The sequence below is a fragment of the Myotis nattereri genome, assembly GCF_964212035.1.
Source record: "Myotis nattereri genome assembly, chromosome: 14".
Lineage (NCBI taxonomy): Eukaryota > Metazoa > Chordata > Mammalia > Chiroptera > Vespertilionidae > Myotis > Myotis nattereri.
The window spans coordinates 33,258,321-33,285,638 of NC_138089.1; the positions used below are offsets into that span (position 1 = coordinate 33,258,321).

Sequence of the window (27,318 nt, forward strand, 5' to 3'; positions counted from 1 at the left end):
ATTTAATATCGATAAATAAGTGATTCCTAAAACATTGTTCTCCTAAACATACTAGACAGTGTCCTAGATAAATGCTAGAAATACAGAGATTAGTAAGAGATGGGCTTTGAAAATTATATTAAAATTTTTATAGCATTGACATGTGGAAATGTTACTTCCAAATGTATTTTTGCATTATTCCTTAATTGGTGTATATATATCTCTATGAGCCAATTGAATTTCTTGATATTTTAAAGTCTGAGGTTTTGCCAGAATTGGAAGAATTAGCTTAGGCTTAATTAGCAACAGTCTATCTATATAATTAATCTTGATGATTCCTTTTTTTCTTAAATGTATGGTAGAACTTAAAAACAAAAATTCAAAGAGTATATTTAATGATAAATTTTATTTAATTCACTCATAGTTTTATTTTGTAAAAGTATTTTCCACTGGATCTTTCTAAGAATAAGTTGTTTATCCTTTTCCTTGTTCCCCAATGCAGTTTTTATGCATTTGATATACATAGATGCATATATGTAGCATGTATAAGCTATGTTAGTCTACCACCTCCAATTTAAGAACTGAAATATTAATATTACTGTAATACCTTTGTATTCCTCTGCTCTCTCATTCTAGTGCTTCTCAGAGATAATCAGTATATTGGATTTTATTTTAAAAAATTAATAAAAATTTGATCATTTACCACTTTTTATGAAATGTTTGTGAAGATCCATAGATGAGAGTAGAGACCAGACATTTGGTAGCACTTCATGGAACTAATTAATGCCTTTGGGCAGGACATATTTAAATGGAGTGATATTGGCAGTTCCATTGCTGCTTTGACTTTATGTATTTTCCTAATATATATCTGTGGCTAAGGAAACATGAGTTTTCAAAATGTATGATTGAGTAAGTAAAAAGTATCTATAGGGTTAAATTAGATATCCTTACCATTATTTTAGACCCATTTTGAACAGTATCATTTATGTGATGATTCATTTGATCAAGAAATATTTGAGTGTCTGTAAAACATTCCAGGCACTAAGGATATATATAGTACTAAATAAAACAAGCAAAAATTCCTGCCCTCATGGAATTTACATTTTAGTTGAGGGAGAAAACCAATGAATAAAATACATATGACAAATGACAATAAATGCTATGCAGAAAAATAAAGCAGAAAAGATAGGAGAGATTGGGTGGGGAAGGATTATTTTAAGTAGGATGGCCAGGGGAATCTCTCTAAGAATGTGACATTAAGTAAAGGCTTGTAGGAGGTGATGGAGCAACATGCATAATTACCTGGGGGAAGAGAAAACAAAAGTGGCCCAGAGGTAGAAGCTTACATCGGGTATTTAAGAGAAAACAAAGCAGCCCATTTGGCTGAAGCCCATAATTTATATATTGCATTTGATTGGTGTGTTTTAGGACTTTTTCAAAATATAAAATTGTTCCTTTGCTTTATTTTTATTTTTTTAGCATGAGAGTAAATTCTAGATGACAACTTAGTTGTCTTGTAATGTATTCCACATTTTTACTTCTCTGACATTTTTCGTCATTGTATCATTTAACGTGGTTTCTATAACTCGTATATTTTATAATTGAAGGTTAGATAGACCTAATGACTTAATTAGATAACAGTTACACATTTTTTGCAAGAAAATTTCATGTGTGATGCTGTGTACTTCACAAAAGGTAACACATGTCAGGTTGTCCACTTATTGATGCTAAGATTCATCAGTTGTTTAAGGTGATGATCATTGAATCTTTTTGTAAAAGTACTTTTCCCTTTTGCAATTATCAAATAAATTGTCACTGTGTAACTAACATTCTGCTTATACCAACTTGCCACTTAATGTTTTTAGTTTTCATTGATGATTTTTTCCTGAAATTTTGGATTTGAATGTACAAGCCAGTGTGGCCTGAAGTTTGGAAAAAGGGTATTATTCTGTACCAATCATATATGAATTAAAGTTGTCAGTTGGCCTCTACTTATGGGACATACTGATTAGGCATCCATAAATAAAAGAGTTGTGCCTCCTACAGGGAGTCGGGGCAGAGAGTTCTTTCTTGTTTTCTTTAGTGAATAAATCCACCCAGTAGACCAAACCAGAAACAGAAGTCATTTTTGTCCATTAATCACTTCCTTCAGTAGAAATATTTGACATTGTCCATTAGCTGGGTTAAAAATCATTTCTCTTGGATTTACTCTGAGAGAGTGTTTTATATCTTTAGACCAAATTGTTTGTGACCAAATTGAGTAGATTTTCTTTAATATTTGACTATCACATTCCTCCCACTTTGTCCATCACCATTACTATCTTAATTTAAACTCTATTTGCACCACTCCTCCTTTGTTTTGAATCTATTGCAGTGGTATGTCTCCTTAGTCCTTTTCCTTCACCTTTACCTTTGACTATTCTCCACATTGAAACAAAAAAATTTTAAGGCTCACATCTCTTCATGATATTTACTTGCTCAAAACCTTTCAGTGGTCACTCATTGCCTCCAAAGTAATGTTTGGCTTCCTTAGCCTCCTTTATATAAATAAGGATCCGTAGGATCTGGCCCCATCTTCTTGGTTACCACCATAGCATTTATTTTAGTGTGCCAAACTTAAAGCAGCACTGTGGTTCCATTGTTATACCATTGTTTAAAGTTCTGTTACTGTTTTTAATTCAGTTATATTACATGACCATTTTCTCACTTAAAATAGAAGTTATTTGATTGGTGGGAGATACGGGGATAAGTTTGTCGAAGGACCTAGACTTCCCGTTATAAGATAAATAAGGTTCTAGGGATCTAATGTACAGCATGGTGATTATAGTTAATAATACTGTATTACATACTTGAAAGTTGCTAAGAGAGTAAATCTTAAATGTTTTCACCAAAAATAGAAATGGGTAATGTGATGGAATGTAGACGTTACATGCTAATGCTATAGTGGTAATCATTTTGGATACATAACTACTGGTATGTTCAGTCAACATGTACACCTTAAACTTACACAACATTACATATCAACTTTATCTCAATAAAGCTGGAAAAAAATAAAGCAGAAGTTTTTAGAAAATTCTGGTTTTGCTCACCTTTGTACACAAGGACCTAGTATATTGCCTAGAACATATATGTTGCTCAGTAAACGTGTGAATAGATGGATGGGTGGGTAAATGGATAGGTTGATGAATAGTTTCTCCAAACAAGTGTTTGCTGATCACTGTTTTAAGCAAGATCTTTGGGTCTGTTGAAATCAGGTAGCCAAAAGCCAATGTTGCACCAAAAATAGGTGACATTTTTGACATCGTCCATTAGCTGGGTTAAAAATCAATTCTCTTGGATTTACCCTGAGAGAGTGTTTTATATCTTTAGATACCTATAGTTTGTGACCACATTGAGTTCCCAAATATTTGTGAGGACCATTCATTGCTATTTCTGTTTTCTATTAATCATTCTTGGCTACTATAAAATTCAAATGCTTTGGGATTAGATAATTAATGTTCTTCTCTCTGCTAGCTGCATAAGCTTTACTTTGCAGTGGATCTCTCATAAAATTGTTCACATCTCAGTCAGAGGTTGTAAATCTTCGAGTTTTTGTTGCTGGCTCTTGTCTCTGAAACTTGGCACCTTTTTCCTTCCTTCCTCCCCCATCAGTGTTCACACAAAACTTATAAAATAGACTTTTCCATTAGTAGCTTGTGTCTGTTTAGTATCAGAACCCCAGTGTTCCTTTCTTGGAAGAGCAGTCCTTCTGTCCTCCAAGGTTCCTTTAGTAAATCAAGTGAAGCTCCATTGTTTAGTAGAGAATACATAGACTTTATATTCCCAGAACCAGAACTTTGTAGCTCTTGGATCTAGGACGAGTTCTTAAGGTCTTATTTCTCTCATCTTTGTATATAACAACTAGAGGCCCGGTGCATGAAATTCGTGCACTCGGCAGGTCCCTCAGCCCGGCCTGTGCCCTCTCGCAGTCTGGGGGCCTAAGTTGGCAGTCGGACATCCTTAGCGCTGCCGCGGAGGCGGGAGAGGCTCCCGCCACCACAACTGCACTCGCCAGCCATGAGCCCAGCTTCTGGCTGAGCGGGACTCCCCCTGTGGGTTCACACTGTCCACCAGGGGTCAGCTCCTGCATTGAGTGTCTGGCCCCTGGTGGTCTGTGCGTGTCATATAGACTCTCCGACATCCCCTGAGGGGTCCCAGATTGTGAGAGGGTGCAGGCCTGGCTGAGGGACCCCACCGGTACACGATATGTGCTGTGGAGGGACACAGGAGGTTGGCCAGCTGGGGACAGACCGCAGGAGGGCTCCAGAGCGTGTCCGGCCCGTCTTGCTCAGTCCTGATTGGCCGGACCCCAACGGCAATCTAACCTACCGGTCAGAGTATCTGCCCCGTGGTGGTCAATGCACATCTTAGTGAGCAATTGAGTGGCCTTGGCATATCATGAGCATATTGCACTTTGATTGGTTGAATGGACAATCAGACACTTAGCATATTAGGCTTTTATTATAGACTAGAGGCCTGGTGCACAAAAATTTGTGCACTCGGGGGGGGGGGGGTCCCTCAGCCCGGCCTGTGCCCTCTCGCAGTCTGGGACCCCTCAGGAGATAAAGACCTGCTGGCTTAGGCCTGCTCCTGGGTGGCAGAGGGCAGGCCCAATCCCTAGGTGCAGCCCCTGGTCGGGCTCAGAGCAGGACTGATTGGGGAGTTGGGGCACCACCCCCTGTCATGCACAGAGCAGGGCGGATCAGGAGGTTGCGATGCCACCCCTAGTCACGCTCAGGGTAGGGCCAATTGGGGGGTGGAGCACCGCCACCTGTCACACTCAAGGCTGGGTCGATAGAGAGATTGCGGCACCACCCCGTCACACACAGAGCAGGACCAATCAGGGGGTTGGGGCGCTGCCCCCTGTCACGCACAGAGCAGGGCCCATCAGGGGGGTTGGGGCTCCGTACCCTGTCATGCACAGAGCAGGGCCGATCAGGGGGTTGGGGAGCTCCCCCCTGTCACGCAGAGAGGAGGACTGATCAGGGGGTGAGGAGCTCCCCCCTGTCACCCACAGAGTAGGGCCGATAGGGGAGTTGTGGCACCGTCCCCTGTCACACACAGAGCAGGGTGGATCAGGGGGTTGGGGCGCCGCCACTGTCACAGTCAGGGCAGGGCCGATGGGGAGGTTATGGCTTTACCTCATCACACACAGAGCCGCCCTCTATCACCCACAGAGCAGGGCCGATTAGGGGGTTGGAGCGCCGCCACTGTCACACTCAGGGCAGGGCTGATGGGGAGGTTATGTCTCTACCCCGTCACACACAAAGCAGGGCCCGTGGGGGCGGGGGGGGCGGGGGTTGGGGCGCTGCACCCTGTCACACACAGAGCAGGGCCAATCAGGGGGTTGGGGCGCCACACCCTGTCACACACAGAGCCGCAAGGCGATCAGGGGGTTGGGGAGCTCCGCCCTATGAGGCACAGAGCAGGGCTGATCAGGGTGTTGGGGTGCCTTCCCCTGTCACGAACAGAGCAGGGCGGATAGGGAGGTTGTGGCCCTGACCCCTGTCACACACAGAGCTGCAGGGCGATCAGGGGGTTTGGTCGCTGCCCCCTATCACACTGATCCCGGTGCCGGGAGGCCTCGCTGCTCCGCTGATTCCGGTGCTGGGAGGCATATTACCCTTTTACTATATAGGATAGAGGCCTGGTGCATGGGTTGGGGCCGGCTGGTTTGCCCTGAAGGGTGTCCTGGATCAGGGTGGGGGTCCCCACTGGGGTGCCTGGCCAGTCTGGTTGAGGGGCTGAGGGCTGTTTTCAGGCTGGTGGGTTACTGAAGCTCCCAACCTGTCCTTTTTTTCTTTTTCTTTTTTATTCTGGGCCAGCTTTAGCTCTGAGGCTTGGCTTCAGCTCGAGGCCTTGGCTGCTGAAAGCAGGTATCTGGTTTGTTTGGGTTCTATAATTGTAACACTGTTGTGGTCCTGCTCACTCCAGCTCTGAGATCCCGGCTGGCTGAAAGCAGGGACCTGCGTTTGTTCTATAATTGAAATAATGTTGCGGTCCTGCTGGCTGAAGCCTGATTGGCTGAAAGCAGGTTTCTGGGGTTTTGTTTAGCTTCTATATTTGTAACAATGTTTCTTAAACTGCAAGCTCAGAGGTTGGCAAGGCAGGCGGGGAATGTTGGAGTCCTCCGTCACTGAAGCAAGAAAGTCTCCTGTTCGCTTTAGCTGCCTGGCTGTCGGCCGCCATCTTGGTTGGCAGTTAATTTGCATATCGCCCTGATTAGCCTATGGGAAGGGTAGCGGAGGTATGGCTAATTACCATGTTTCTCTATTATTAGATAGGATAGCCATCACAGTATATTGATAATACAAGATTATATATGTGAAAACTATATTGTACTTTGCTACATAGAGATTTCTCCCCTTGTATTTGCCTAAACATACTTGAGGGAATTGCTTTCTTACTAGACCTATTTGGTTTGTTCTGTATTATTTTTCTTACAGATTTCTACTTGATGTTTTTCCTACTGTAAGCTTTTTTCTACATTTCTATGCCTGTTTCTTATTTTATATGGATTACTTTTTCACTAGTTTATTAAAAAAATTTCTTGTGCAAAGTGTCATAACAAGACTGCCCTCAAAGAACTTAAATATTAGTTGTAGATAAGGCATTTAGGCTTCTTGATTCTTTTTATTTTATCCTCACCTGAGGATATTTTTTTTTAATTTTATTTTAGAAAGGGAGGAAGGGCGGGAATAGAGCGGGGAGAGAGAAACATCTATCAGTTCCCTCTGCTATGTGCCCTGACTGGGGATTGGACCCACAACCTAGGTTTGTGCTCAAACCCAGAATTGAACCTGCAATTTTTTGGTGTATAGGACAACACTCCAACCAACTGAGTCACTGGGCCATCGCCTTGATTGTCTTTATTTTATTATTATTGTGTTTTCTTAGCTCTCCTAAAAAGAAGACATTACTGTTTTGTGAAGAGAGCTAATATTCAATACCTATTACTTGTCATTAACTAGACAATTCTTTTTACACGGCATGTATAAGTGTATAACAAGGAGAAATTTATAGCTAGTATTAGAATAAAGCAAGAAACTGTCTTGAAGTGGATATGGGAGACTCCTTTCTTTTTCCAAAATGTTTTTCCTCTTAATCGCAATATTTGCATGTGATACAAAAATTAAAAAGGTATGCATTATCAGTCTAGTTAGGAATTGAGCTGAGCATGTGTTCATTATCCTTAGTGTACTACACAGCTTAGATTTCTCTAGTGGTTGGTACTGTTGTGCTTAGGATACCAGAGCTTTTTTTTGTTTTGTTTGTTTTCAGTGTTTATGGTACACCCTCAGCTTTCAGCTCTCTTTGCACTCCTGTGCCACAGAGCAGTTTTGCCCCTCCTAGTGGTAGACTTGTATTAAAATGAGGGCATGTGGATTATCTGTCCTAATCTTGCTTAAATTGTAAGCATGCCTTGTGTGCTTAGAGCAGCCGTGGGCAAACTATGGCCCGCGGGCCACATCCAGCCCGTTTGAAATGAATAAAACTAAAAAAAAAAAAAAAAAAAAGACCGTACCCTTTTATGTAATGATGTTTACTTTGAACTTATTTTAGTTCACACAAACACTCCATCCATGCTTTTGTTCCGGCCCTCCGGTCCAGTTTAAGAACCCATTGTGGCCCTCGAGTCAAAAAGTTTGCCCACCCCTGGCTTAGAGCCACTGGGAGATTTTCTCAGCTTTCATATCCATGTTTCTGTTCTCCCAGTGCTAGTAGACCCCTTTAGTATTGGTATAGGGTTTTTTCTTTTCTACCCCAGGTAATGGATTTTTTTCTTTACCCTTCTCCGAGCTGCAGGTGTTCTTTGCCTGTGCTGTGGTGTAGTGACTTGGTTTGCTGACCTCCCATCAGATTTGTAGGAGATAAAGATATAGAGAAGTGACCTGGGCTTCTTACTCTTCCCCCAATAGTTAAGGGTTATTTCCTGCAGGCCTGAACAACAAGAGAAATACTCTTTGTAATACAAAAATTACTTTTATTTGGATGAATTTGTTGGTCTTTTAGAATTTCTGGCTTTTGAAAAATTTACTAAGTAAATTTTTACTAAGTATTTTCTAAATACTTTTGAAGTATTTAGAAAAATACTTCCCTACTCTAAGAATATTCTCCCATGTTTTCTGCTATTTCTTTTTTGGTTGAATATTTTAAAGTGTTTTGGTTCATTAGGGATTTATTTTGGCGTAAGGTGCAATGCATATCTTGTTTTTTCTTTTTATATATATTTTTTTATTGATTTCCAAGAGGGAGAGGGAGAGAGAGATAGAAACATCAATGATGAGAAAGAATCATTAATTAGCTGCCTCCTGCATACCCCTACTGAGATTGAGCCTGCAATCTGGGCATGTGTCCTTGACCGGAATTGAACCCAGGACCCTTGGGTCCACAGGCCGATCCTTTATCCACTGAGCAAAACCAGCTAGGGCTATCTTGTTTTTTATAATGAACAGCTAGTTATACCAAAATCATTTACTGAATAATTCATCTTTCCCCACTGTTCATAATTTTACCATAATAGGAAGCTGCATTTGTCTGTGAGTAACAGATAGTCTGGTCAACAGTGACTTTAGATTCACAGGAGTTTGTCCCATGCAAAATAAATGTACGAGTAGACAGTACATGGTTGGTTCCACCTCAGGGCAAACACCTAGACTTTTTCCATCTTTCTTCACCATCCTTTATCTTTTTCTTTTTTTAAAAAAAAAAAAATTCAACCGAGGATATGTTTTTATTGTTTTTTAGAGAAAGAGAGAGAAAATCATCCATGTGAAAGAGAAACATCAATTAGCTGTCTCCGGAACATGCGGGTGATAGAACCGGCAACCTTTTGGTGTAGGGGACAATGCTCTAACCAACTGAGCCACACCAGCCAGGGCTAACATGTTTATACTTTAAAATTTTCAGTTAATAATTCTATTAACGTAATTGAAACATGCTGCATAACATAGGTATCATGAATACTTTGATCTGAATTCAATGGCAAATATCTTTTATCTGAACTTCTGTAATAATTTTTGTTTTCTGCTTCAAATTATCTCAACTAAGTCCCAAATGCAACAAAATGGAACTATTATTTTAGATGAATGGCTTAAAACAATTAAATACTGGGTCTAAGTAATAATTTTGAGTACATTAAGAATTAGTTGTAGATGATAAAAATAAACAAAAAAGATAAAGCTGTCTAAGTACCTGTGTACTTAGAAAAATATTTCTCCACTTTCTGTCTACATTTACTTTGAGAAAAAAGTCCCTTTACAGGTAGGAGGAAAATATAAACGTTCAAATTGATATTATATGTCATATTTAATATGTTATTTTTATCCCTTTTAGGACAGTGGTGATTATCCCCTTACCATGCCTGGACCTCAGTGGAAAAAATTTCGTTCAAACTTTTGTGAATTTATTGGCGTCCTGATTCGACAGTGTCAGTATAGCATAATTTATGATGAATATATGATGGACACAGTAATCTCCCTTTTGACTGGTTTGTCAGACTCCCAGGTCAGAGCTTTTAGGCATACAAGCACCCTTGCTGGTGAGTAACCAACATTTTATTTCCTTTTCATTTAGTTTTATTAAATATGTTCTATTCTAATTAAACGTTTAAGTTAAATATTAATTTAAATTTATTACTGTGCTCCTGAAAAATATCATTTCTCTCCCTTTCAAATTCATCTGAATGGTTTGTGTTAATCTGTGCAGGTGAAATATATGCCTATTTTGATAACTAACATTTAATAGCCTTGAGAATGAAAATTTTCTGCCAAATGTCAACAAATATCTCTCTGAATTTATTTTCCTTTATTCTTATTTTATAATTAAAGAAATTTTAGGACTCTAATAGGCCATATTCTTTGATAACCCCAAATAATAATAGTTGAAATTTCAAATTCATAGTATTTTTTTACTTACATTGTTTTATTGCTCATTGTTACTGTCCATAAATGTGTACCTATTTGTTTATATATTAAAAACAATTCCACCTGTTATAATAAGGTAATTGCTACCTAGCTGGCTTTCTTCCTATTTCTAGTACTATACTATCCTAAGCATATCTGAATTTAATGTTTCTCAAAACAGTTCATTTATGTAGACTGTAGATAATCTGAATAACTGATAGTTTATAGTTTTCACTTTTACTTTCATCTTAGAATTATCTAGATAACTTCTCAGCCAAGTACATCAATTTTTTTCCTTGTTTTTTTTTTTCCATAACAAGGTAATTTTGTTAATTTTGTAATTCTGTTTTCCTTCAACTACTTTTGACTGTGCTTACCTAAAATGACTGTTCTTTTTCACCTATGATACAGTGTGTCTGTGTGTGTTTGTACATGCACAGATATTTAAATACTCCCAAATTACATTTTTTTAGTAGCAGTAACTTTGTTTATATTCATCTCATACATTATCAGAACCAAAGCCAGATTTAGTTTCACTTCATTACAGTTCATCTGGCATTTAGATTTCTCATTTATTTAATAAAATTAAAGCATTGATTTGCAAATTTTAGCATGCAGTAGAATCATCCTACAGGGTTTATTGAAACAGATTGCATGACCTTACCCCAGAGTTTAACAGGTTTCTTGGTCATGCTGATATCTTGGTGACTACATACTGCAAAACCCTGATTTAATATTTTGACATTTTTTTTTTTGCTTTAACTGTTATGAGTTACCCATACTTCCCCTCCCCCCTTACTCAGTGTAGTTTAGTTAATCTATTCTATTTGTATCTATTATTCTTAGTTACAGTTCTATAGGAAACAACATGAAACATAGTTGGTATTGGTGTGTTTTTTAAGTGTGTCCTTTTGCACACTATTTGGAAAATACCTTATACCCAATTTTATCTTCTTTAAAAAAGTAAAATAAAACCAATTTATTGTTGAAAATTTTCTGTACAGAACAGACATCAGACAGTTTATTCTGTGTCTTAAGAGTATCTTCTTCCTTATTATTAGGAAGAAAATGAGATATTGTACCAGTTATATCTTTTTTTAAAGTTACTATATATATTATTTATTATTAAGAAATGATGCATTCTTAATAATATGCATTCTTTTCTAATTTCATGACTTCTAGTATTTTCTGCATTTGGTATTTTCTTTTCTTATTTTCTTTATATTTTCTATTTACTTTTCATCTTACTTTCTTCTATCTATGTATAGAATGTCTATTTAGCTGGTTGTCAGATAGATAGCAAATTCAGTGATTGGAAATAAGCAAACTTAAACATAAAATAGAAATTGATTCTGAATAGCCAGAGTTGCTGTTATAAAAAATTATCTGGTTTCCCAAAGCCAAGAGAAAAGGAGAAGCAAACATGAGATGCTGTCTTTCTGATACAATTGTGAAATGATAATTCATAACAAAAAAAGGTCAAAAAGTGATTTACAGATATCAAAACAGAGATCAGTCTGGGTCTTCTGTAGGGGTAAGCTATCTCTCTTTAATCAGAAAGCCACGTGCATTTTGTATAAAAGATTAAATATATGCCACATACTCTATTTAAGACAACAAGAGAAAGAATAATATATTGTAGAAAAATGCAGAATATTTTTCCTTTTAAAATGTTTGAATTTCCTGTAAAATTCATTTGCATTTGTTCTTCACTGCCATGTCAATGAAGTATTACTTTATCACCTACTTCATGATGGTCCATTTCAGTTCTCCTTTATGTTGGCATGTTTTTGGTGACTTTAATTATTGTATTGTTTTTCCCTATATTTATTCCTTTGGTTATATACATTCCTAATTTTACATATACTTAAATATATTTTAATTATGGCTTTCCTCCTGTTCCCTATGAGTTGAGTAGCTCCCTCCTCCTTCCAGTCCTCCTTCTGTCTTTCTCTTTGCATAATTTACCTGTGATCATGATTCTAGTAGCTTTTTAAAAAACTGCTTGATGAACGCTCTATTTTGTCTTACCTAAGTGCTATTTTTATATGATTATCTAGCTTATTTGAATTTGAAATTACTTTTCTAAATCAGATATCAAGAAAAACAGATCATTATATTTATACTGCTTTTTCGAAAGCTAAAACTATTTTTCAAGTCATTCTCAAATTTACTTCAAAATAATACTGTAATTTCCATGTGTCTGTGTTAATGATTATACATCCCAAGACTCCGTTTTATAAAATGTGAGACATATCAGTCATCCTAACCTCCAACAAAGCACAGAGATCTTCTTGCTGAGAAGTTAATTCCAGGGTGGGTAATAATTATCTATCTTTTCAAGGATTTCTGTTCTCATCTTTGCCCTCTTCTTTGTTTTTTGTTTATTATTTTTTTTATGGTATGTGTGTGCGAGGGGGTAGATTAAAAGATAATCATTTTTATTCACTTTGCAGGACAAGTCTTGGGGACTAGATAAAATGGGCAGGAACATTTAACCCTCTGCTTCAAAGACTATGTGCATGGACAGTTACAAGGCAGTTATGGCCAGATATGATTATCGGCTTTGGAATAAAATGCTCCTTGACATTGCTTATATCTTAGCTGAGAAGAGAGACAATCAGGTTAGTTGTTTTGTAGGATACAGATGTGATGAGTTCCAGGCTTCATAGGTCATCACAGTGGTCTTATCAGTAATACTTGTAATCTGTTTCCAAATACACCGTTTTCTGATTATCAATTAAATAATGTGTCCCAATTGTCACTGTTATGCATTGCATTTAATTGTACTTTTACCACATTTCCATTAAAATTTTTCATCCTGTAGTACTTTAGGTCTATTCCACAATTATAAGTAGTATATTTTTTTTTATTGTAGGTAAACAGTGCTTTCTCCCTTTTTTTTTTTTTTAATTCTCTTTACCATTACATTGAAACAGACTATTAGCAATTAAATTTCATATAGCATATTTTTGTTATATTTTTCTGTTCTTTCGATTGGAATTTTAAAACATACTTTATTTATTTGACCCATTTTAATAAAGAAGCTTCACCTTGCAGTACGGTTTTCATTAACTATTAATCTTCAGAATTAAATGTCCTTATTTCTGTTCTAAATAGTTATCTCAGTTGGACATATTAGAACATAGTTTGTGGGTTTAATTTATATAAGTAGTATTGTTATTGTTATTTTGGCAAATTTAAAATCAGAGACTGGGCACATTTTTTTTTTCACCCAATTAGGTGAAACTTACCTGAGAAAAAATTTTTCCCAAGATCAAGAATGGATAAGATTTTTTTGTGTGTTGCCACTTTGTTATTTGGTATTATGAAGAAAATTCTACTCAAAGAATCTATTTTTCCTATTTATAATTATATTATTCTTAGGTGTTTGCTTTTAAAATGTATACCAATACTTTACAAGTTGTTTACCTCAAATTTTTGTTAAATGGCAGTTTGCAGGATGAATAATGTTGCTTTAGTTTTTTTATTTTTTGCTATTTTATCACCTACATAATTTTCTATGATGTTACAAATAAATTAAAATCGACTACCTCTCACTTCTTAATTGAAAATGCTAATTTGAAAAGGGGATTAAGAATACAAAACTGCCAAAACCGGTTTGGCTCAGTGGATAGAGCGTCGGCCTGCAGACTGAAGGGTCCCAGGTTCGATTCCAGTCAAGGGCATGTACCTGGGTTGCGGGCACATCCCCAGTGGGAGATGTGCAGGAGGCAGCTGATCGATGTTTCTCTCTCATCGATGTTTCTGGCTCTCTATCTCTCTCCCTTCCTATCTGTAAAAAATCAATAAAATATATTTTAAAAAAAAAGAATACAAAACTGATATTAATAATGGCATAGTGCCCACTGGTGTGGCTCAGTGATTGGGCGTCAAGCAATGAATCAAGGCCACCTATTTTACTCCCAGTCACATGCCTGGGTTGCAGGCTCAGTCCCCAGTAGGGGGTATGCAGGAGGCAGCCAATCGATGTTTCTTTCTCATTGATATTCCTATCTCTATCCTTCTCCCTTCTTCTCTCTCTAAAAATCAGTACAAACATATTTTTAAAAATAATGGCATGGTGATTGAGTCTGTTCTGTTTTTCTAAAGTGAATTTTGGAAAAAAACTAGAAAATGTGATTAAGATTGTCAGTGAGAGTTAAGTGACCTTAGTATGCTATGCCAGGAGGCCAATCTTTACCAGTAGATAACAGTAGGTCACTCTCACTCTTGGGAAAGTAAACATTTCTATATACCTAATTGTTAAACAGTACTATGTTGACATTTAATTATTTATTATTTATTAACATTCTTTACCAAGTCAATGTCCTTGGACTTCTGAGAAAAAATATGATGTATGAAATTGCTCTCTTCTCTATTCATAGACTGAAAATCATCCAGCCTTAGTAAATTCCTTTGGCTTTCAGTTCCTTAAACCATGTAATACAGTGGTTCATAGAATGGGTTCTGGGCCAGACTGTTTGGATCCATATCCCTTTATGCCTATTATTGGTTGAGTTACTTGGACAAGTCCTTAACTTATCTGGTGGCCTCATTTTCATTATATGCTAAGTGGAGAAGATAATGGTAGCTACCTCATTAAAAGAAATTAGGCGTGTTTGGATCAGTGCCTGACATTTAGTAAGCTACTAATACTATTCAGTAAAGACATAAAGAGCTAATCGTGTTTGCAGTGCTTCATTCATTCATGTTTTTACTCAAAATGTATTAAACATCTACTCTATTTTTGAAATAAAAGACATTACAAGTGGGAAATTAAAAATAAACAAGTAAGTAAATAAATTAGTTCTATCAAAACTGCTATTAAGAAAACTAACAGCATGAATTTTCATTTTTCTTAGTTGTTGGCTCTCAGGTTCCAAATTATATTTATTAAAACAGTAAGATACTTATAACTCTTAACCAGACATAATATTTCTGGTTATCTAGAATATATGGTTATCCCTGAAAAATGTAGCTCATTCTGGCATCATCAAAGAACAGACTATAAAGTATAGATAATCTAACCTCTCCTTGTCTTTATATTTTATGTTTCTTATATATTTTTTTAGCCTAGAATTTGTTTTTTATACTAGAGGCCCAGTGCACGGATTCGTGCACCAGTGGGGTCCCTCGGCCTGCCCTGCAGGGATTGGGCTGAAACCAGCTCTCTGACATCCCCCAAAGGGTCCCGGATTGCGAAAGGGCACAAGCCAGGCCAAGGGACCCCACCGGTGCACAATCAGGGCCGGGGAGGGACCGCAGGAGGGCTCCAGGGCATGTTTAGCCTGTCTCAACCAGTCCCAATTGGCCGGACCCCAGCAGCAAGCTAACCTACCAGTTGGAGCGTCTGCCCCCTGGTGGTCAGTGCACATCATAGCAACTGGTCAAACAGAGGGACAATTAGCATATTAGGCTTTTATATGTAGAGATAAATCTCAAGAAATATTTACATTGTAATTATCATTGTAAACAGTCTTCACATTGGAGCACTGTATTGATTTTTAACTATATATTAATTTCATTTCTAGATACCACCACAAAATATATTTTTCTAGAGTCTTACCTTCTCATTACTTTGTCTTTACACTATTACTTTTTTTTAAAATCACCTTTGTTTTTCTCACTCCTCCGGTATATGTAACACTTTTTTCAGTTTACTAGAGTTTTTGTATATAGTAGCCTTTTGATGTTCTTATGGGACTAATGCCAATAATTGACCAAATTTGCAAATGTCCTTACATCATATAACTGTACCCATAAAATACATTAAACTTTAAGAATGCAATTACTCTTTCAAATCTGTAAGTATGGGTATCTAAAGTAAAATTTAAAATTTTCTACTTTTAAAGAACTAATTTTTTTTAGCATTATCTCTTTTACTTTCTATTATTATGTATGAAAATTAGCTTTCTTTTGAGGGTTTTTGTAAAGAAATTTTTGAGATTTCAGAAAAGGAAAAAATATACAAAAATAAAAATTAGCCATAATCAGACCACCTCATAATTGTGATAGCATGTTGGTATTAAGTTTTTTTCTCATATGCACATTTGTGATGATTTTTTGTTTTATTTTTAAATAAATAATAGGATGTTATAATCATTTTTGTGACATGTATTTTCTTTGCTTTTAAATTTTTCTGATTATGTTTAATATGACTGCCTCATTTTCTAAAATCTAGATGTCTTTAAGTTATTTAATTTTCTGCAATTGTCTGGATCCTTTGCCTTTTGTTGGATTCCCTGTCATCTTTTAATTGCTTGCTTTTATCATTTATTCTCTCCTTTTTGGGTAGCATATTTTTTATAGCTTCTTGATAAAAACAATATTGGAAAAGCATATATTTGAGATGTTATGTGCCTGAAAAGTATATTGTATCCTCATGTGTAATTGTCTGATCCAATATAAAATTCATTATTGAATATTTTCTTCAGTATTTTTCTCAGCTTTTGCGTCCTGATCCCTTTTGCTCATTTCCCTGTGTTTTATTAACTTAATATGGAGTGCTATTTTATGTTTTCTACGAGTTCTTTCTCATTGTCCTAGCGTTTTTTAAAACTTTGTTCCATTGATTTACTATCATTTTATCTCATTGACAATGTTAATTATTACTCTGAAATGTTTTTCTGCTCCCCTCACTGGCCTCTTCTGATTCTCTGCTTTTATCACTGTCGTTCATGTTGGAAACTTTCCTCAAATATTTTTTTTTTTTTTGGCTCTCTAGTCATTGCTGACACTGAGACACTAAAAAAGCTAATTGTCAGAAGTGTGTGCTGTGTTGTGTTGTGTTGTGTTGTGTTGTGCTGTGTTGTGCTGTATTTGATGGAGTAGGGCTGGAGCTCAGGCTTCTTTAGTGGAAATCACTGTATGGTAGTCCTGAGGTTAGCTAGCATTTTCATTGTAGACTAAACTGTTGGTATTGATAATTATTTTCTCTGGGGAAGTTTAGTTTCTTTGCAGAAGTATGTTTCAGTTTACTTAAGTTTGGTTGCTGTCTGCCATTTGCATGTTGGACAGGGTGAAGGAGCTCCCAACAATTTGCACTTCACATATATCCCTCCTCTGTGTCTGGTAATTCCAAATCTCTGGTTTATTTTCTTCAGGGAATGCACTACTTGACTTCCAAGATGAGTGTGTGGTAGAGGAATTGCCTGACTGTCTAGGTTGAAGTGGAGATTTAGACATTTAATTACTTCATATATGAACTTTTAAATAATATATTTCACCCTGGATGGAACTGGAGAGCATTATGCTAAGTGAAATAAGCCAGTCAATGAAGGAAAAATACCACATGATCTCACTCATTTATGGATAATAAAGACCATTATAAACATGAACAAAAATAGATACAGAGGCAGAGCAGCCTCGAACAGACTGTCAGACTACAGAAGGAAGGCCGGGGAGGGTTGGGGGGCAGGAGGGGAAGGTAAGAGATCAACCGAAGGATTTTTATGCATGCATATAAGCATAACCAATGGACATAAGACACTGGGGGGTAGGGGAGGCCAGGGGATTGTCAAGGGCGGGGAAAATAAAGGAGACATATGTAATGTAATACTCTTTGTAATACTGTAGGCAATAAAACAATTCTTTAAAAAAAGAAAATAAAAAATATATTTCACCCTCCATATCCATAGGTTCTGCATTCACAGATTCAACCAACTATGGATGGAAAATATTCAAAAATGTTATATTGTTGCTTATAGAGCCTGTGATGGCTGCATCTGTACTTAACATGTACAGACATTTTTTCTTCTCATTATTTCCTAAACAACTGTTTACATAACATACATTGTATTAAGTCTTATAAGTAATTTAGAGATGATTTGAAGTATACAGGAGGATGTTCATAGGTTATATGCAAATACTACACCATCTATATATATTAGTAGTATAAAAGCCTAAGCAACTGTCCGACCAGTAGCTATGACGTGCAGTGACCACCAGGGGGCAGATGCTCAACGTAGGAACTGCCAAACAACAGCAACTTTGCAGAGCTCCCTCTCACACTCCAGGACCCCTCAGGGGATGTCGGACTGCCGATTTCAGCCCAATACCCACAGGCCTTGCCGAGGGACCCAACCTGCCAGAGGGACCCCCCTCACTCTGCAGACACCCTTCGAATCTGAGCACCATGCCAGGTGCTGCTGGCCCGGGAGGGACTGTGGGAGGTTAGCTCCAGGGCATGTCTGGCCCATCTCACCCAGTCCCGCCCCAGTGGCCACCTTCTAATTAATTTACTTTGAGTGTGCACAAATCCATGCACCAGGCCTCTAGTGTTATATAAGGGACTTTAATTCCTGAATGCTTCTGAGTTCTACAGAGCAAAATAGTTTGTGGGTTTTTTTCTTTTAGAAATAGTTGTCACACTTATTCACAATTTGTTTTGATTTGTGTGCTCTCTGCTCATTCTGCTTTCCATATTCATATATTAATATATTTTCATTTGGCCTTGCAAGTATTGTCTCTTGATTTATTAAAGGTGAAAATTGTTTTTTCCTTATTATTATAGTTGGGTTTTTAAGAGGCACAGGAATTGGTAAATCTTGATTATTTAGAAAGTAGAAGTTTGTTGTAAGCCTTTTTGTTTCTTTAAATAAGTTTTTTTTTTTAAACCAAGAAGAAAAATAATTATACCTCTGTTACAGATTTAGTTTGTACCATTAGCAAACAAATTTCTAGGGTGTACAGTAATAGTTTTCAAATGTATAGTAGCGACAAATATAAATGCAGTTTTTAGTTTTCATTTTTGTTTAGAAAGACATAGGTAGGTGCATTGTTAGATATTGATTGTTAGATATTGTTAAAAGATATTGATTAAAAGAGTCACCCTGGCCAGGTGGCTCAGTTGATTGGAGCATCATCCCACGTGTGCACCAAAAGGTTGCAGGTTTGATTCCAGGTCAGGACACATCCTAGGTTGCAGGTTTGATCTCTGGTCAGGGCATGAGGCAAAACATCAACATTGATGTTTCTATCTCTCTTCCTGACCCCCCTCAATGCCTACAATCTTAATTTAAACCATTTTATTTGCTGGTAACCACTTCCTTTTGTTCCAGTGTTTTTCCTCTGTGTTTCCAGCTCCAGTATTGTTTTTCTTCTATTGGGACTGTAAATCCATTAATGCTCTATTTTTAGTATACTCTTTATGTCTTCACTTCTTCAGTTCAGATTCTGTCCTTCAGATTTTTTATAATCATGTCCTACTCCATACCTGCACCAAAGCAGCTGAAAGTGGCTGATGAAAAACACATAATCAGCCGAAACCGGTTTGGCTCAGTGGATAGAGCGTCGGCCTGCGGACTGAAAGGTCCCAGGTTCGATTCCGGTCAAGGGCATGTACCTTGGTTGCGGGCACATCCCCAGTGGGGAGTGTGCAGGAGGCAGCTGGTCAATGTTTCTCTCTCATCGATGTTTCTAACTCTCTATCTCTCTCCTTTCCTCTCTGTAAAAACTCAATAAAATATATTTAAAAAAAAGAAAAAAGAAAAACACATAATCATAATGTTGGGGCTTTACATTTTTCTCTCAAGTGGACCTTTAATGCTACCTATGAATCCTATTACACTATTCTCCATGGATTTGCCACTTTCTTATGAGATTATTTTATACCTTCTTAAACCTATAATATCTCATATCCTCTTAGCTGATTATCTAGCTTCCTTAGAGACAGAAGAGATTAAGGATTAAGCCTACTTACTAGTATCTAGGTGCAGCTGTATCCATATCTCTAATTACAGTGCCCTCTATCTAAGGTCAGTCCATGCTCTTGTGCAGTGGATCTAATCCCTGTTCACCACCTCAAGAACTTTGCTCTCCAAGATGTTTTTTCTCTCTCCCGACTTCAATTTCCCCTCTTTTATTAGATAATTCTTATCATTATACCAATATGCTATAACAGCTCTTATCTGTTAGAAACATTCTATATCAGTCAGGGCTCTCCACCAACACAGGACCAATAGAAGATATACTTACTTGCGCGTGCGCGCACACACACACATATACACAAAAATAGATTGTGTGTGTGTGTGTGTGTGTGTGTGTGTGTGTGTGTGTGTGTTTGGGAGAAGGAGATTTACTTCAATGAATTGGCTTGTGAGATTGTAGGAACTGCCAAATTTGAAATTTGTAGGGCAGACCAGCAGGCTAGAAACTTAGGCAAGAGTTGTACAGTTTTGAGGCAGATACTGCTTCTCCAGGAAAACTCAGTTTTTGCATTCAGTTCATTGGGTGAGGCCCACTACATTATTGAGGGTAATCTCCTTTACTTAAAATCAACTGAATGTTGCCCAGGCCGGTGTGGCTCAGTTGATTGAGCATCATACCATGCACCAAACAGTTGGTTCCATTGCTGGTCAAGGCACATGCCCTGGTTTCAGCTTGATCCCCAGTAGGGGGCGTACAGGAGACAGCTGATCCATGTTTCTCACTCACATTTATGTTTCTCCCTACTCCTTTCCCTTCCTCTCTAAAATCAATAAAAAATACATTTTTTAAAAATCAACTGAATGCTAATCATAGCTACAAAATACATTTACAATAACACCTACATTAGTGTGTGATTAAATACTATCACCTAGCCAAGTTGACACATAACATTATCATACCTTCCCTTATTTTCTTACATCCCTCTAGCTGCAATTCCATTTCTCTTTTTTTAAGCAGCTAATCTCAAAGAATTAAAATTCACTATTTTTACTCCCCTCCTACTCTCCCTTTTTAATTTTTTTTTTTTTTTTTTTTTTTAGAGAGAGAGAAACTTGGATGTGAGAAACATCAATCAATAGAGACAGAAGAGATTAAGAATTAAGCCTACTTATCTAGGTGCAGCTATATCCATATGTCCATCTCTTATTACAATGCCTCCTGTAGGCACCCCGATAGGGGATTTAATCAGCAACCTGGGCATGTTCCCTGATCAAGGAATCAAACCCACCCCTTTCCATGCATGGGAGAATCCTCCAACCAACTGAGCCACACCAGCCAGGGTTCTTCTTACTCTCTTTGAACACAGGTTTCTCTCTCTATCACTTCAGTGCCTTTGCTCTTGAGGTAAGCAATTACCTTTTTATTGTCCAAATCACCAGGCAACTCTCAGTTATCATCATTTTCTCTCTTGAAAGACATAACTACTTATTCCTTCTTTTAAAAAAAAGATATATGTATATTTTTATTGATTTCAGAGGGGAAGGGAGAGAGAGAGAGAAACATCAATGATGAGAGAGAATCATTGATTGGCTGCCTCCTGTACGCCCCCTACTGAGAACAGAGCCCACAACCCCGGGTTATGTGCCCTTGGCTGGAATCAAACCTGGGATCCTTTAGTCTGCAGGCCGATGATCTGTCCACTGGGCCAAACCAGCTAGGGCCTACTTAATCCTTTTTGAAGCACTGTCTTCGCTTGTTTTCTGGAATACCACACTGTCCTGGTGGATCTTAGAAAGCTAAGCGGTAAATACTGAATTAACTCAGGACTCAATCTTCAGATGCCTTTATCTTTTGTCTTCATTCACTCCTTAGAGAATAAAGTGAAAATCAATTCCATAGTTTTTTAAATTATTTCTGTTAAAATATAATTATGATGGGAGAGATAGTAGTCATGTGATCTTAAAAATTAGCCGAAACCGGTTTGGCTCAGTGGATAGAGCGTCGGCCTGCGGACTGAAGGGTCCCAGGTTCGATTCCGGTCAAGGGCATGTGCCTGGGTTGCGGGCATATCCCCAGTGGGAGATGTGCAGGAGGCAGCTGATCGATGTTTCTCTCTCATCGATGTTTCTGGCTCTCTATCGCTCTCCCTTCCTGTCTGTAAAAAAATCAATAAAATATATTTAAAAAAAAATTAAAAAACACATCGTATGGTGCAATGTCACTTTTCCACTCACAGCTCTTAGCCATCAAATTCTCTTCCTTGAAGACAACCAATCACCAGTTTCTTACATATATCTTTCCATATTTTATGATAATAATAGTACATGCATATTCAGTGAGAGGCAGTATGCTGTAATGGTTAAGAACTTGGATTACAGAGCATAATTGCCTGTAATTAAATTCTATCTCTGCCAGATACTGACTGTATAACTTGCAAGTCTCTTAGCCAATCTGTGCCTCAGTTTTCTCTTATGTAGGCTGAGGACCACATCAGCGAATCAGAAGACAAGGTAGGAAAAAACACACAAATACAGGAACAACTGGGGGAAAAACCTTAGAAAGCAGGAGGAGAGCCTAAGGGAGCTTTGGGACAACACAAAAAGAAATAACATTCGCTTAATATGGGTAAAAGAAGGAGAGGAGGAGAAGCAAGGAATAGGAAACCTGTTTGAAGGAATAATGACAGAAAACTTCCCTGATACTGGCAAGAAAAAAACTACACAAGTCCAAGAAGCACATAGAGTGCCAAACAAGGTGAACCCCATAAGACCAACACCAAGACACATCATAATTAAATTGGCAAACGCCAGCGACAAAGTAAGAATCATAAAGGCTGCCAGAGAGAGACAGAACGTTACCTACAAGGGATCTCCTATTAGAATATCAGCTGACTTCTCAACAGAAACACACCAGGCAAGAAGGGAATGGAATGAAATATACAAAGTGATGCAAAGCAAGGGAATGAATCCAAGAATACTCTACCCAGCAAGGCTATCATTCAAAATTGAAGGTGGAATCAGGAGCTTCACAGACGAAAAAGGGCTAAGAGAGTTTATTACCACCAAACCAGCAATGCAAGAAATGCTAAAGGGACTGCTGTAAAAAGAAGAAAAACATTAGGAATAAAAATGACCACAAACAAGTACTTTTAAATAATAACATTAAATGTAAATGGATTAAATGCTCCAATCAAAAGACACAGGGTAGCTGAATGGATAAGAAAACATGACCCATATATTTGCTGTCTGCAAGAGACCCACCTCAGAACAAAGGATTCACACAGACTGAGAGTGAAGGGATGGAAAAAATTTTTCCAGGCAAATGGAAATGAGAAAAAAGCTGGGGGCTGCGATACTTATATCTGACAAAATAGACCTCAAAATGAAGGCCATAACAAGAGATAAGGAAGGCCAGTACATAATACTAAAGGGAGCAATTTAACAAGAAGATATAACTCTGGTAAACATATATGCACCCAATACAGGAGCACCCAAATACATAAAACAACTTCTGGAAGATATCAAGGGAGAGATCGATAGCAATACAGTCATAGTTGGGGACTTTAATACCCCACTGACACCACTGGATAAATCCTCTAAACAAAAAGTTAGCAAAGAAACAGCAATCCTAAATGACTCACTAGATCAGACGGACTTAATTGACATCTTCATAATATTTCACCCCAAAGCTACAGAATATACATTCTTCTTCAGTGTACATGGGACATTTTCAAAGATAGACCATATATTAGGACACAGACAAAGTCTCTTCAAATTCAAGAGAATAGAAATCATCACAAGCATCTTTTCAGATCACAATGGCATAAAATTAGAAATCAACTACAATAAAAGCATTGAAAAAAGAATCAAACACTTGGAGGCTAAATAGCATGCTATTAAACAATGACTGGGTTACCAGAGAGATCAAAGAAGAAATAAAAAGCATCCTGGAAACAAATGACAATAAAAACACAACAATCCAAAATCTATGGGACACAATGAAAGCAGTCCTAAGAGGGAAGTTCATAGCTCTACAAGCCTACCTCAAAAAAAAAAAGAAAAACTGGCAATAAATGATCTAACCCTACAACTCAAAGAGTTAGAAAGAGAGCAACAAGAAAAGCCCACAGTATCCAGAAGGAATGAAATAATAAAGATCAGAGCAGAAATAAACAACATAGAGACCAAAAAAACAATACAAATGATCAATGAAACCAAGAGCTGGTTCTTTGAAAGGATTAACAAGATTGATGAACCTCTCGCCAGGCTCACCAAGAAACAAAGAGAGAGGACCCAAATAAACAAAATCAGAAATGAAAGAGGTGAAATAACAACTGACCCACTGATATACAAAGGTTTGTCAAAAAATACTACGAACAATTCTACTCCAACAAACTGGGCAACCTCGACGAAATGGACACATTCCTAGAAAAATACAAGCTTCCAAAACTCAATCAGGAAGAATAAAAAAACCTGAATAGGCCAATAACTACTGATGAAATTGAAACAGTAATCAAAAAGCTTCCAGCAAACAAAAGCCCTGAACCAGATGGCTTCCCAGGGGAGTTTTACCAAACATTCAAAGAAGAACTAAAGCCAATCCTTCTCAGACTATTCCAAAAAATTCAAGAGGAAGGCACACTTCCAAGCTCTTTCTATGAAGCCAGCATTACCCTAATCCCAAAACCAGATAAAAACGCCACAAAGAAAGAATTACAGGTCAATATCCCTGATGAACATAGATGCTAAAATCCTCAACAAAATTCTAGCAAACTGGATCCAGCATTACATTAGAAAGATCATACACCATGACCAAATGGGATTTACTCCAGGAATGCAATGCTGGTACAATATCCGCAAATCAATAAATGTGATACATCACATAAACAAGTTGCGAGACAAAAATCACATAATCATATCAATTGATGCAGAAAAGGCATTTGACAAAATCCAACACCCTTTTCTGATAAAAACACTCAGCAAAGTGGGAATAGAGGGATTATACCTCAACATAATAAAAGCCTTATATGACAGACCTACAGCCAACATTATACTCAATGGGCAAAAACTAAAACCATTTCCCTTAAGAACAGGAACAAGACAGAGATGCCCACTTTCACCACTCCTGTTTGACATAGTACTGGAAGTGCTAGCCAAAGCGATCAGACAGAAAAAATAAAAGGCATCCAAATTGGAAAAGAAGAAGTAAAATTGTCATTATTCGCAGATGACATGATACTGTACTTAGAAAACCCTGAAGACTGGATCAAAAAAATTATTAGACTTAATAAATGAATTTGGCAATGTAGCAGGATACAAAATTAACACCAAGAAATCTATGGCATTTTTATATGCCAATAGTGAACTTATAGAAAGAAACTCAAAAAACAATCCCATTTATCATTGCACCAAAAAAATTAAGATACCTAGGCATGAACTTAACCAAGGAGGTAAAAAACCTCTACCCAGAAAGCTACAGGACATTGAAAAAAGAGATAGAGGAAGACATAAACAGATGAAAGAACATACCATGTTCATGGATTGGTAGAATCAACATCATCAAAATGTCCATACTACCCAAATCAATCTATAGATTCAATGCACTCCCCATTAAAATACCAACAGCATATTTCACAGATCTAGAAGGAACTCTCCAAAAATTCATCTGGAATTTAAAAAAAAAAAAAAAAAAAAAAAACCCGAAAGCTGCTGCAATCCTGAGAAAGAACAAAGTAGGAGGGATCTCAATACCAGATATCAAGCTGTATTACAAAGCCACTGTTCTCAAAACTGCCTGGTACTGGCACAAGAACAGACATATAGATCAATGGAATAGAATAGAGAACCCAGAAATCAACCCAAAACACTATGCTCAATTAATATTTGACAAAGGAAGCAAGAACATACAATGTAGTCAAGACAGTCTCTTCAATAAATGGTGCTGGGAAATTTGGTCAGACACATGCAAAAAAATGAAACTAGACCACCAACTTACACCATACACAGAAATAAACTCAAAATGGATAAAGGACTTAAACGTAAGATGGGAAACCATAAGATTATTAGAGGAATCCACAGGTAGCAAAATCTCAGATAGATGCCGAAAGAATTTCTTCACTGACACAGATCCTAGGGCAATGGAAACTAAAGGGAAAAAAACTAATGGGACTATATCAAAATAAAAAGCTTCTTCGCAGCAAAAGAAACCATCAACAAAATAATAAGAAAACCCACTGCATGGGAGAACATATTTGCCAATGATATCTCCAATAAAGGTTTAATCTCCAACATTTATAGGGAACTCATACAGCTGAACAAAAGGAAGATAAACAACCCAATCAAAAAATGGGCAACGGACCTATATAGACACTTTTTGAAAGAGGACATACATAAGGCTGAGAGACATATGAGAACATGCTCAAAGTCACCAATCATCCGAGAGATGCAAATCAAAACAACAATGAGGTACCATCTCACACCTGTCAGAATGGCTATCATCAACAAATGACAAATGCTGGTGAGGATGCAGAGAAAAAGGAACCCTCATTCACTGCTGGTGGGAATGCAAACTGGTGCAGCCACTGTGGAGAACAGTATGGAGTTTCCTCAAAAAACTAAAAATGGAACTTCCATTTGACCCAGTGATCGCACTTCTAGGAATATATCCCAAGAAACCAGAAACACCAATCAGAAAGGATATTTGCATCCCTATGTTCATAGCAGCACAATTTACAATAGCTAATATTTGGAATCAGCCTAAGTGCCCTTCAGCAGATGAATGGATTAAAAAACTTTGGCACAGCTACACAATGGAATACTATGCAGCTGTAAAGAGGAAGGAACTCCTACCATTTGCAACAGCATGGATGGAGCTGGAGAGCATTATGTTAAGTGAAATAAGTCAGTCAGAGAAAGATAAATATCACATGCTCTCACTCATTTGTAGATTATAATGAACAACATAAACCAATGAACAAAAACAGATGTAGAGACAGAAGCATCGATCAGATGCTCAGAACTCAGAGGGAAAGCAAGGGAGGGTGGGGGTGAGGGGGAAAGATCAACCAAAGGACTTGTATGCATGCATATAAGCATAAGTGATGGATGTGGACAACAGGGGGGTAGGGGGAGGGCAGGATTGGGGGGATAAGGACACATTTGTAATATCTTATTCAATAAAGGGAAAAAAATTTTAAGAAAAGATAACTATAATAGTACTTGATAGAGTTGTGAAGTGTAAATGAACAGGTATGCATAAAGAGCTTAGAAGAGTGGCACATAAAAATAAAAAACACATTCCTTTTGCGTAAATACTAGCATAATATACACATTGACAGGCATCTTGCTCCCGCCCTTCCACATAAACAAATAACTTGGGTGGGCTTTTCTTTACAGCACACAAAATCATGCCACTTTTTCCTAATGGCTGAATAGTTAACCATTGGGTGGATGTGCCATCCAGTTTTTGTGTCTAAATACCAATATCTTTGATGATGACTTCCAAATGTTATATCTACTAGACATTTCTACTTACTAGTAGATACCTAATAACCACAAAAATTCTCTTCTTGCATTTTCTATTTATCTCAATTCCTACATTATAATCCTGTATAATAAAGAGCTAATATTCAAATGGTCCTCGCGCCCTCGCACCGGAACTGCTCAGACACTCAACAATGGGGAGAGAGGAATGGGGACCAGCCAGGCACAAATGAACTCGTGCGAAAGGAATGGGGGGGTTGGAC

At 37.5% G+C, this 27,318-nt stretch overlaps 1 protein-coding gene across 1 annotated transcript in view; it reads left to right on the forward strand.

Moving 5' to 3' along the window:
• Positions 1-27,318, forward strand: part of STAG1 (STAG1 cohesin complex component) — a 345,726-nt gene that overhangs the window by 176,552 nt on the left and 141,856 nt on the right. The window contains exon 7 of the mRNA XM_081106167.1: positions 9,355-9,559. Within this exon, the coding sequence (XP_080962293.1) occupies positions 9,355-9,559 (205 nt within the window). The remainder of the gene's footprint in view (positions 1-9,354; positions 9,560-27,318) is intronic.